At 41.4% G+C, this 12,748-nt stretch overlaps 1 protein-coding gene across 5 annotated transcripts in view; it reads right to left on the minus strand.

Moving 5' to 3' along the window:
• Positions 1-12,748, minus strand: part of asz1 (ankyrin repeat, SAM and basic leucine zipper domain containing 1) — an 83,584-nt gene that overhangs the window by 49,767 nt on the left and 21,069 nt on the right. For 3 of the 5 annotated variants that reach the window (XM_059978279.1, XM_059978283.1, XM_059978282.1), the window contains exons 2-3: positions 11,682-11,814; positions 10,005-10,127 (exon numbers count right to left, since the gene is read on the minus strand). In XM_059978279.1, coding sequence (XP_059834262.1) covers positions 10,005-10,127; positions 11,682-11,814 — 256 coding nt within the window. The remainder of the gene's footprint in view (positions 1-10,004; positions 10,128-11,681; positions 11,815-12,748) is intronic. The other 2 variants (XM_059978281.1, XM_059978284.1) reach the window with 1 other exon arrangement.

Genomic DNA, 12,748 nt, shown 5'->3' on the forward strand with positions numbered 1-12,748 from the left:
CAAGGACATTACCTGGGACGAGGAGTCCGCCGCCGCTTTCGTTCAAACGAAGGAAGCTTTGGCGGACGCCGCAATGCTAGTACATCCCAGAATGGACGCCCCTACCGCCCTCACAGTGGACACATCAAACACAGCAGTCGGTGGGGTGCTGGAGCAACTCATCGCAGGTCGCTGGCAACCCCTGGCATTTTTCAGCAAACACCTGCGACCACCCGAGCTTAAGTACAGTGCTTTCGACTGGGAACTCTACCTGGCAATCCGGCATTTCAGGTACTTCCTAGAAGGTCGGCCCTTCACCGCGTTCACGGACCACAAACCGCTTACCTTTGCGTTTACAAAAGCATCTGACCCCTGGTCGTCCCGCCAGCAACGCCACCTGTCCTACATCTCTGAATACACGACGGATGTCCGGCACGTCTCGGGTAAGGACAATGTCGTGGCAGATGCGCTCTCTCGCCCTACCGTTCATGCCCTTTCCCAAGGGGTAGACTTTGAGGCACTGGCAGAGGCGCAGCAGGCGGGTGAGGAGATTCCGAGTTACAGAACCGCAGTCTCTGGTTTGCAGCTCCAGGACCTCCCCGTAGGCCCAGGTGAGAGGACCCTACTCTGTGACGTCGCCACCGGCCAGCCCCATCCCTTCGTCCCTACAGCCTGGCGGCGCCGCGTTTTCGACTCCATTCATAACTTGGCGCATCCCTCCATCCGGACAACTGTCCGGATGGTTTCCAGCAGGTTCGTTTGGCACGGACTCTGCAAACAGGTCAGTGAATGGGCCAAAACGTGCATGCTCTGCCAGACGGCCAAGGTGCAGCGGCACACCAAAGCCCCACCACAGCAGTTCCATCCCGCCCACCGGCGTTTCGACCACATTCATGTGGATATCGTGGGCCCCCTGCCAGTGTCGCGCAGAGCGCGTTACCTCCTGACTATCGTGGACCGGTTCACAAGATGGCCAGAGGCGGTCCCGCTCACCGACACCACCTCCGAATCTTGCGCCCGAGCCCTGATCGCCACCTGGATATCTCGCTTTGGTGTACCAGCCCACATTACCTCCGACAGAGGCGCCCAGTTCACCTCCAGCCTGTGGTCAGCTATGGCCAGCCTTTTGGGGACTCAGCTGCACCACACAACTGCCTACCACCCACAGTCGAACGGGCTAGTGGAGCGTTTCCACCGTCACCTGAAGTCGGCCCTCATGGCCCGCCTGCGAGGAGCCAACTGGGCGGATGAGCTTCCCTGGGTCCTACTCGGCATCCGCACAGCGCCCAAGGACGACCTGCACGCCTCGTCGGCCGAGTTGGTATACGGCGCGCCCCTGGTCGTCCCCGGGGAGTTCCTACCAGCCCCAAGGGGGCAAGGGGAAGAACCCGCAGCAGTCCTGGGCAGACTACGCGAGAAGCTCGGTAACCTGGCCCCCATACCCACTTCACAGCACGGGCGGCACCTGACCTGCGTACCCAAAGACCTACAGAACTGTAAGTTTGTGTTTGTACGAAGGGGCGGGCATCAGCCGCCGCTGCAGCGGCCATACGAGGGGCCGTTTATGGTGCTCCGGAACAACGGGTCCACGTTCGTGCTGGACGTTGGGGGGAAAGAGCAGGTTTTCACGGTGGACCGCCTCAAACCAGCCCATGTGGACCTGGCGCAACCGGCCGAGTTTCCGGCGCCTCGGCGCAGAGGCCGACCTCCCAAGCAGGTTCTGGCCCAGACTGTGGACATTGGGGGGGTGTATCGCCGGTTCTGGGGGGGGTTATGTGGCGACCCATTTCCTGGCGCATCCGAACCGACTCACAATTAGATAGCCTACGGGGGTTTGCGAGCACAGAGCTTTGGAGCCTCTGCGCCATGGGGGGCCGGTTGAGGGAGGCTTAAAAGTGAGGCTGAAGTTTTCGAATAAAGTTTTTTCCTTCGACTGCAGTTACCGACTCCGTGTCGTAATTTTTAGCGCTGCGTGTAGCACACCGCTACAATACTACCAATGTTGTCTCTGCAAAATCTTCCAAACTCACTGGAAGAACAACCAATTCAATGAGTCCATAATTACACTCAGGCCTCATCATTTACATCTAACAACAGACCCCTGATACAGGTAATCAATTCTGACCTCCGTCACAGGAAGAGACTATCAAGCTGAAAAGATTCAAGGATGTGCTTAAAGATAGCTTGAAGAAATGTAAGTTCACTCCTGACATTTGAAAATCCCTCTTAAGACCATACAGAGGAGCAACATCTGAAATAATATTGAGCCCATATACGTCAGATGCTCTCCGAAGGCTTGTATAATGGAGCACACTACCCTTCAATTCACTCAATCACTCATCCTGCCAGGCAGTTTCTTCCCTATCAAAAAAATCTGTGGTTCCCAGACTGGCCTCATCAGTCAACTTTATGCTCAGTCCGGAGGCAATGCTCAAGCCATAGAGGAAGGAGGAAGGTTAACAAAGAAACACCTGAAGTTAATATAGCCTGGATTAACAGCCCCCGTCGTTGCAGAAACAGTGTTCTCAAAATTACACAGGATTCCATTATACATTGACTTGACTGGAATATTTGTAGAGCTCCTAAGTAGCCTTTTTCACTTGTTTTGTTTGCTTATCAGGTTTCTTTTTGTAAGTACCTCAGGTCCTTTTTAAATGCTGAAACGCTGTATATGAAACACAATGTGCTCAACTTCAAGGTTTGTACGTGTAGAAAATATGTCACGGGACTAAGACGTGCAGTGATCAAAGCTGACCATGATACAGCAGCGTCTTGACAGCTGAAGGAAACTAGTGAACTAGCAAGATTACTTAATCGGTTTCCCTCAAGGAATCAACTAGGATGGCAAATTAAATATGTGTGGGGCAATGGAAGCATCCTAGTCCAGGGGAACGTACTGAGAATGAAAAATAAGGCCAAACACTGAAATGTTGGAAATAATGAGGTCTAGAGTAGGCAGAAGCAGCAGCAGCAGCAATATCGTAAATGCAAGCCACAGAAGACAACATTGAAAACTAAGCATTCTTAATGGTGATCAGTAGGTATAAATTGGAAATTGTGTCTTAGAACAAGCAGGTTACACCTGAAATCAGCTGTGTAAACTTGGCGGACGTAAAATTGAAGTTTGTGTGAAGGATCAGAGATGTTGACCAGTGAAACCCAGGAACTACAGACCCACAAGTCTAATATCTGCAGTAGGTAAGTCAGAGAGGATTCTGAGGGATAAGATATACACCCACCTGAAAAGACAGGAATCGATTTGGTGTGGTGAGTATGGATTTGTGCTTAGGAGACATCTTAAGTGTTTTGATGTGACCACGAAGGTTGGTGAGGGCAGGACAGAAGATATGGCTTATATGGACTACAGCAAGGCGTTTAATAAAGTTGCACATGAAGATACACGAAGATCCTAACTCTGGAAAGTTAGATCATAGAATCCAGTGTGAGCTAGCTAAATGGCTTAATGGAAGGCAGCAGAAGGTAATGGTGGAAGGTTGTTTCTCAGACTGAAGGTCCATAATATTGGTGTGCCTCAGGAGAAGGTGCTAGGCCCTTTGTCATCTATCACCTATATTAACAATTTAGATGAGAATATACAAGGCACGATTAGTAGGTTTTCAAATGACCCCAGAACAGGTGATACAGTGGATAGTGACGAAGTTTATGAAAAATCATAGGGGGATCTTCATTAGCTGACTAAGTTGTGCCAGGTATCATAGAAAAGAGGGACCTTGGAGTTCAATTTTAAGTTCACGGTTCCCTAAAAGGGGAGTCACAGCTAGATAGGGTGGTGAAGGAGGCTTTTGGCATTCTGGCCTTCATTAGTCAGAGCATTTAAGTATAGAGGTTTGGAGGTCATAACATGGTTGTACCAGATTAGTGTCTGCAGTTTTATTCACCCTCCTATAGAAAAGATGTGGATAAGCTTTGTAAAGGCATTGCCAGGACTCAAGAGACTGAGTAAAAGAGAGGGGTTGGAAAGGCTGTGATTTTTTTTTTGGAGTGTAGGACACTGAGAGATGATCTTGCAGAGGTGTTAATATCATGAGGGGCATACTGTAGCTAAGATGAATCCAGTCAGGTCATATCCGCCCATGGATGGGGCATCAAGAACTAGAGGTCATAGATTCAAGGTGAGAGGGGAAAGATATAATAGGAACTTGAGCAGCAACATTTTATTTTAAACAGATGATGGTAAACATGTGGAATGATCTGCTACAGGAAGTGATTGACGCAGGAACAATAATAACTTTTAAAGTGCTTGGATAGGGAAAATTTAGGTTAGGGGCCCAAACGTTGGTAAATGGGACTAGCTTGGATGAACACCTTGGTCAATGTAGACCAGTTTGGACAAAGGGCTGTTTTCATGCTCCATAATTCCCTGACTCTAACAGGGTTGAAAAAGTTCATGATATCGGTTGGATATGAAATCGGAAAATTAGGTAACATCATATTCAAAAAATCTCTGATCTGTAAATATCTAAAAAAAATGGGATCTGGGCAAATTATATTCATTAGACAATTGTTCAAAAGACAGGAAACAGTTATCCAAAAATAAATCACGAAAACATATTATACCCTTCATTTTCCATACCAAAAAGGCTTGATCCATGACAAAGGGTTGAAAGAAAAACTTTAGGCTTAAACCCTTATCAAAAGGGTTTAATAGCAATCATTTATTATATGATTATGAAAATTAGTCAGATATATCCGATAAAATTAAAAATTAATGGGAGAAGGAACTTCAACTTTCTCTACCTATAGAAAAATGGGAGAAAATTTTTCAATTAGTTAACTCTTCTATTTGTGCTAAACATAATTTGATTCAATTTAAAGTGGTACATAGGTCTCATAAGTCTAAAGATAAATTAGCTCATTTTTACTCTCATATAAATCCGATCTGTGATAGATGTCATTTTGAGGTAGCTTCTTTGACTCATATGTTTTGGTCTTGCCCTCTTTTGGAAAAATATTGGAAAGATATTTTTGATACAATCTCTACAGTTTTGCACAATGATTTACAACCTCACCCTATCACTGCAATTTTTGGTTTACCAATGATAGATCTGCCCTCTTCAGCTCGGCGGATAATTGCATTTACTACTTTAATGGCTAGAAGATCTATTTTATTGAATTGTAAAGAGATGAATCCTCCAGCTACATCTCAATGGTTTTCCCAAAACATATCCTGTTTAAACTTAGAAAAAATTAGAAGTGGTACCTTTGATCCCTCGTTAAATTTGAAGAAACTTGGAGGCCTATTATCCAATATTTTCATAGAATGTAATCTGACCTTTTCCAATTCCTTTATATTATTTATTAATTTGAGTAGAGGAGCGGAGTTGATGACATTAACAATTTTATCCGATATAATAGAATAGCCCAGTTTTGTTTAGTTTAGCTTTAGCTCTGCTTAGTTTAGTTTATTTTGTTTTTGATTTTTCAATTTGGGTTTTCCATCTTTTTATTTCTTTGTATCTTGTCTATATCAAGAATTTGGGAGGTCAATTATACTGGTGTTACTTATAGTTTCTACTTACATGTGTTAATTGCCAACAATGTAATCCTACTCTCTTTGTACTATTATGACTGTTATGTATTTGTCTTTGAAAAATTCAAAAAAAAGATTGATAAAGAAAAAGTTCATTACAGAGAAAGGATACTTTAGCAGTCATTAAATTGTCAAGCCAAAACTGCAAAGTGAGATAGCTGTGGACAGATACACGAAGTTGTTAAGTGGTATACCAGGAATATGAGACGTTGATTAATTTTGCATATCGGCCAAAAGAAGGACAGCTATAAAGATAGGTGAAAATCTAGTACAGAGAACTCTAGCTTTTAAATCAGAGAAGGAATAGAGAAAAAAATGCATGATGGAATATCTACTGTAGGGCAATGGGACATCACTAGAAAGAGGTTCAATAGCTAAAACTTGGCAAAGCAACTTAAATGTGAGATATGAACACAAGATTTGTATCCTCCTGCATGAAAATCAAGTTGCAGCACCAAACAATGCATGCCTAATGGCCAATTGTTGTCGGGGGAAGACACCTTTCTTCTGTGGTGATCAGTACTGAAATCCAAACTTTATTCTGAACAAAACTTGAAGGAAGTGAACAGACGTTGAAAGGAGAATTGGCAATTGCGCTGAGAAGAACAAGTAAAACATTGGGCTGTTCTAAGTGCCCTGCAATACAGTACATGGTGGTAGCTGGCAATTTGAACTCCTGGCTTCTGTACAGTGGTGATGCTCCGGACATTCTGTTTGTATGGCCAATTAATATGCAAAAATAAACAAGTCCATGAATTACTTCCTTCAACGTTTCTTCTCAGATGTCATTTGCTTGCTTAATTTACAGAGCTGTTTCTAATATAGTTGAATGACGTCTTTTCCAATGCCTATAACATCATTTCAAGCCACACACAAAAAAATAAATGAACCATGCAGACTATTGGAATGACTATCCCCAAATTTTCTGTCATCTGCATTCACTTTTTATCATTTTGAAATGAATAGTCATTCTGGGGGCAATTAAATGCATGGCTTGCCAATAAACTAATGCTTTGTAGATTTGTTAACAATTTCATTACCTTGAAAGAGGTTGGCCTGGGTCACGCTGACTTGGCCCTTTGCCTGTGACTGCTGTCACTGATTCCTGCACACAAGCATTTACTCATGCTGGACTGGGAGGACATTTCCAATGGCCTTCCAAGTCTGTGAGGAAGGCTACAAGGTCCAGACTGTATCTTGATTTTACTGAACCACAAATTTTTTCAAATGTCTTGCTTCCTCAATTTTTTTTGTACTTGAAGCTGAACACAAATACAATTTCAGACTAAGTGTATTACATAGGAATTCGGAGAAACAACAAACTTTTATTGAATATAATATATTTAATTGCATTACAGTGCTGACACTTTGCAATAGTTCAACTAAGCTAAAAATGTTTTGTTGCTGATTTTCATTTGTATTCAGCGTTTGAAGCTTTTTGCTTAAATGTCCAATAATATTCAGCGAGCACTGGATTCCAATTGCCCTGACATTGTTTCTTCATGACCAAAATGTCTTGTTGAAACCTTCCACCATGCTCATCACTAACAGTGCCAAGACTTCTAGGGAAGAAGTATAAATGGGAATGCAGAAAATTAATCTTTAGTTACATGTTGCACTTCATGGCTTTGTACGTTTGAAGCATGTTGTCAACCTGCTACATGTAGTTTGGTGCTTTCTAGTTGCCAAGAAAATTTTCAACAGTATCCTTGAATGCCTTCCATGCAATCTTCTCTGGACCTACTAGAAGTTCTTCGGATTGCCTGTCATTGACGACCCATTTGATTTGTGGACCAACACAAATGCTATCGGTTATTCCAGGAAACATTGGTTTAAATGCCTGGACAAGATAGAAAACTTCTCACCTTACATTGTGGGCAACACTTTAATGGACTTGAAATATGATTTGAAATAACAACTATAAGTGATCTCGAAAAAATGGTGCATGATAGGGAAATTTCATTGTGACTTTCGTGATCAGCAACCGAAAATCCGTAAGATATACCCAAAAATATTCAGGAAGGAAAATTTTTGTTGTCTATTGCTTTAGATCATTGCGATGAAGAGTCCTAACCAGAGTACACCTAATAGGTCTGATAGTTCTGTTCAAATCATGAACTATTTTGATAGGTTTTAAAAGGTATTTGGCATACAGACTTAACATTACAAGTTACACTTTAAAAGATAAACCATGAATTTAATTGAAAACTTATGAATTTCTTTTCATTGTGGGGTCTTGCAATAGTGACAAATATTGAGCTACTTGTTAGTGAGCAAGTCTTAGGTCTATGCATGTGACATAGCATGTGTTAGTGTGTTTTTGGGGTTAGGACATAAAGGGAATATTGACTTCAGTGACCAACCTTCAGATCTAAAATCTGAATAGGTAAATACTGATTTAAATTGGTTACTTGTGTGCACTTGGGTGTTGTATGGGTGCGAAGGAGGGAGCTGTGAAGGAGTGTATAGTTCAAAGGAAACACTGTAAATATGGACTTATTTGAATTGTCCTGAGTTTTTTTTTGATCTTTAGCACATAAAGTGTTGTGCAGAGCTGGGCAAAGCAGACCTTCACTGAAAGGGTCTCACTTTGTCGAATAGAGAGGCAGCTTCTTATCTATCAGTACTTTTTCCTGATGACTTCAATCACGCAGCAACAGCAGGGGCTGGATGTCTGCGAGTTACCAAAGTTTAAATATGTGAACACTGACAATTCCAAGTAGAAATCCAATCAGAAATATTTGTTCTAACGCCATCAAGCAATTCCTATTCTTGGAATTTGAAGTCTAATCGAGATTAAATGGATATACTGTCAGAACAGGAATAGGTCACCAGGTCCTTCAAACCAGAGCTTTCAAGTATTTTTATCCGTGCTTAAAAATGGGTCTAAAATGATGAACCATAGCTGTGTGAAATGAAAACTATTACTGTACATTGACCTCATGGCGCGGGAGCATTTTGAAATAAAAGAGCCCTGATGATCCCTTAGGCACTATTTCAGGAACTTTCTGAAAATGGTCTGTCTGAAATGCTGAACAGTGTGAGGACAGTATAACACATTCCCCTACATTAAATTAACCCAATATAATATCATCAAAATAATCAAAACTCAAATTCATTTCATAAACTTCTATGGGTCTAGATAAAAGATCGACCCCTTTCATTAGAAGAAATCTACCTAAAACATTCACCCAAATGAATGTTCCTACTATATTTGTACCTCGTTTAGACTGGTTCTATCAACCTTATTGCTCTACTCTAAAACTTTTTTGTCTGCTCACATTGATTTCAACTGCAGAAAAGATGTAAGTTTTAGGATCCAAGTGACCGAAGTCAATTTTAGTGGATCCGAGCTCTCAAAATTTAGGATTATCTGGATGTTAGCTCATCCATTGTAATTTTGTAACAAAGGCATCAAATTACTGACCACAACTCTCCATGCCACCTTCATAGTAACAATTATTGCTTTCCATTTATACTTTTTTAATAAACTTATTGAGTCATAAATATTATATCTTTGCCCATCAGATAGAACAGAATTAAGTCGCTTCCCATCAATTGTTATTTACTTAATGACCCAAGCTTTCTCTTTCTTCTTGTAAATTAAGTACCTGATAATAATAAAATACATTAGATGCAATTAAAACAAAGGATTCAGGTCTATAACCACTAATAATTCCTCTATTCAAAGAAGGCAAGTTTTATTACACAATAACTTAACACTGGCTTTTGTTAATCGCATGACCCCACAAAAACATTTTTTCTCAGTCAGCCTGTTTTCATTTTCCCATGTATCCTCTGACATAACAAGTTTTCATTTGTTTCAATATAAACAGTACAACCAAATGTTCATCAGCATACCTTCACTGGCAGTTACAGGAGCCTCAGGACTCAGACCACCAGGTTTAGGAACAGTTATTACTCCTCAACCATCAGGCTCTCGAACCAAAGGGGATAACTTCACTTGCCCACCACTAAATTGGTCCCACAACCTATGGACTAACTTTCAAGGACACCAAATCACATTTTCGATATTTATTGCTATTATTTCTTTTTGTATTTGTACAGCTTGTTGGCTTTTGCACATTGGGTGACCGGCCTGTTCATGTGCTCTTTCATTGATTCTATTATGGTTATTATCCTGTTTCTTTCATGGTTTGTTTGAAGACAGCATTACTTCACTGATCACTTATATTTGTACATCACCATTTTGGTAGAAAAACACAGTGATAACACAAGTATATGCTCAAAAATTCAGCTTTTTTGGATTTTGCTTGACTGCTTAATGAACAACTGTGTCATGATATTAGTAACCTTCTCCTCACACACAAATCAGTTGAGTTTCCTCTGAAAAATTAGTTCTACTTTCTGCATCTGGGCTTCTATTATTATACATTACACAAACTGCAAATAGTCATATCAGACAAATTAGCTGATTCGCTGTACAATCAATGCCCAAATCAAAATATATCACCTTTCACAAAATTTGCTGTAGCGCCTCTATCAAGAAGACAGCGACAAATTTCAAAGTTACCGATGCTTGCGGCATACATCAAGGGAGTCCATCCAAGACTAAAACGCATCTCCACATCGACACCTGCAGTAAAAGATGCTGGTTAGAGCATCATGTTTAAAATTGGTTATAATGAAAAACAAGCTCTTATATATATTTTGTTACTCTGAAAAACCAATGGACTTGATAGGAATTGCTAGCACCTAAATAGCAGCAGCTCTGGATGCCTGTGCAAGTTTACTCAAATAAACAGTCCCAAAGCACTAGTCATACTTGCTTTTGTTACAAACAGGATCTCACAGCTTCACCATACACTCCACTAAGATTTGTAACAGAGCTTCTTCTAACCAAGATTCCCTTGCACCAACACTTGAAAATCCCCTTTTGGATAGCATGGTAACTAAGAGTTGTTAAATTATTTGCAATCCCACTGACGTTGATGGGAGTTGTAGCAAAACAGGAGATCTATTTTAAACCTAGAAAGCAGCAACAGCTGGGTACTGGGATTTGCTAGCTCTCAAATCTGTAGAGGGAATTTTGGGTGGAGAAGTCCTCAATTACCTCAGTCAAAGCCTTGGCACTCAACATTATCCACCAGAGCTTCCAACTTTTTAATCTTGATTCTACTCTCTCCATCATCCATACCCAGCTATATTCATGACACCTCAGATGTTCTCTGTCAACACTGGAGTTTGCAAGCAGAACAAGTGCTATGCCTACCCCTACACCTCCTCTGTCACTACTATTCAGGGCCCCCAGCAGTCCTTCCAGGCGAGGCAACACTTCACCTGAGAGTCTGTTGGGGTCACCTACTGTATCCGGTGCTCCCCATGTGGCCTCCTGTACCACTGGTGAGATCTGACTTAGATTAGGAGACTGCTTTGCTGAGTGCCTATGCTCTGTCTGCCAGGGAAAGCAGGATCTCCCAGTGGCCACATATTTTAATTCTGCTTCCCTTTCCCCCAGGCCAGTCCATGGCATTCTCTTCTGTCACACTCGGGTTGGAGGAGCAACACCTCACATTCCGTTTGGGTAGCCTCCAACCTGATGGCACCAAAATCGATTTCTCGAACTTCTGGTAACAGCCTACCCCATTCACTATTCACCATTCCCATCTCCCTCTCTCGTCTTACTTCCTTTTCTACTCATCGCCTCCCTCTTCCCTTTCTTCCATGGCCTTCTGCTCTCTCTTTCGGATTAAAAAAACATTAATTATCCTCTATGACCACAAGACGTTGGGGCAGAATTAGCCAGTCTATTGAGATTGCTCTGACCATACCTTAATTTTCCCCTATAAACAATAAAGAGGTGATTGGGCATGAACATGTTGCTATTTTGGAAGCATGCTGCATTGATTGTCACATTTGCCACAATACAAAAAAGACCAAAATTTAAAATAACATAATTAGTAATATACTCAGGAGATGTAGAAGATGCTCTTTAAAAGCAATTCATATTAATAGCTCTAGAATAAATGTTTTATGTTCTTTATATGAATGAATACTGCGGTCAGTTGTACAAGAGTAAGCTAGAAATATTAATATCCAAGACTCAGTCAAAAAATCTTGCAAGCAGAGGAGAGAGAAATAATATAAAAAAACAAAATAAATGAATCAAAAATACCTGGCATTTTCTTACCAGAGTTCAGAATTTGCTCAACCAAACACACATTCTGTGATGATAAAGCTTCTTTAAATGCGCTTGCCGCTTCATTGCTTTTTGGTTCAAGCACTGATGACTGGTCCAGTGAGCTGTTTTTTATTTCATATGCCTTGACAGAATGAAAAAAAAATATTGAATGCACTGTAGAAGAATGTAGTATTAAAGAGTAAACAACATTGCTCATCACTTTGATTAAATACAAATTGCCCTCTGTATTCATCCATAAGTGAGAGCAAATGGAGTACTATAATGGGGAATGGGTGAGGGAAAGAGAGAGAATTTGACTCACTGGGGAAATTACCTTTCAACCCTGCAAAATCATTTGTGCAATATTGATAATAAAATTATACAAACAGTAGATATAGAAATTTACTGTCATCTGACCGTACAAAGATATAACCAAAAAAAACAATGTTCCTCCAGACCATGGTGCATCCACACAACATATATCACATACTGCACATAAACCAAAATATACTATAAATATGTAAATAAAATATAATTCAAAATTAATGTAGTAATACACAGCACAGATAAACAGTGAACAGTTCATTTTCCTAGTGACAGGATATCACAGAAGTCACCTACGGGAAGAAGCTGTTACCCAGTCCTTCCTGACATAGTGGGTTAAAGAGATTGTGGGTAGACAGGGGTAGGAATCCTCAACAATACTTTGGGCCCTTTGCAACATTCTGGGTAAATGTCACAAATAGGGGAAGAGAGACCCCAGTGATCTTCTCAGAGGTTTTTACTGTCCTCTGTCAGGTCTTGTAGTCTAATGCCTTGCAGCTTCTGTACCAATGACGCAGCTAGACTGGACACCATCAATGGTGCTCCTGTAGAAAGTTGTCAGAATGGGGGCGGGAAGCCTTGCATGCCTCAATCTCATCAGAAAGTGAAGATGCTGCTATCCTTTCTTGACTAGTGAGAAGATGCTAAAGTTAGATTGTCTGTAATGAGCATGCTGAAGAACTTTGAACTCTCCATTCTCTCTGTGACGGAGTCATTGATGTGCAATGCAGAGTGGCCAACCGGTGCCTTCC

Source organism: Hypanus sabinus, chromosome 8 (genome assembly GCF_030144855.1).
Source record: "Hypanus sabinus isolate sHypSab1 chromosome 8, sHypSab1.hap1, whole genome shotgun sequence".
NCBI classification, from domain to species: domain Eukaryota; kingdom Metazoa; phylum Chordata; class Chondrichthyes; order Myliobatiformes; family Dasyatidae; genus Hypanus; species Hypanus sabinus.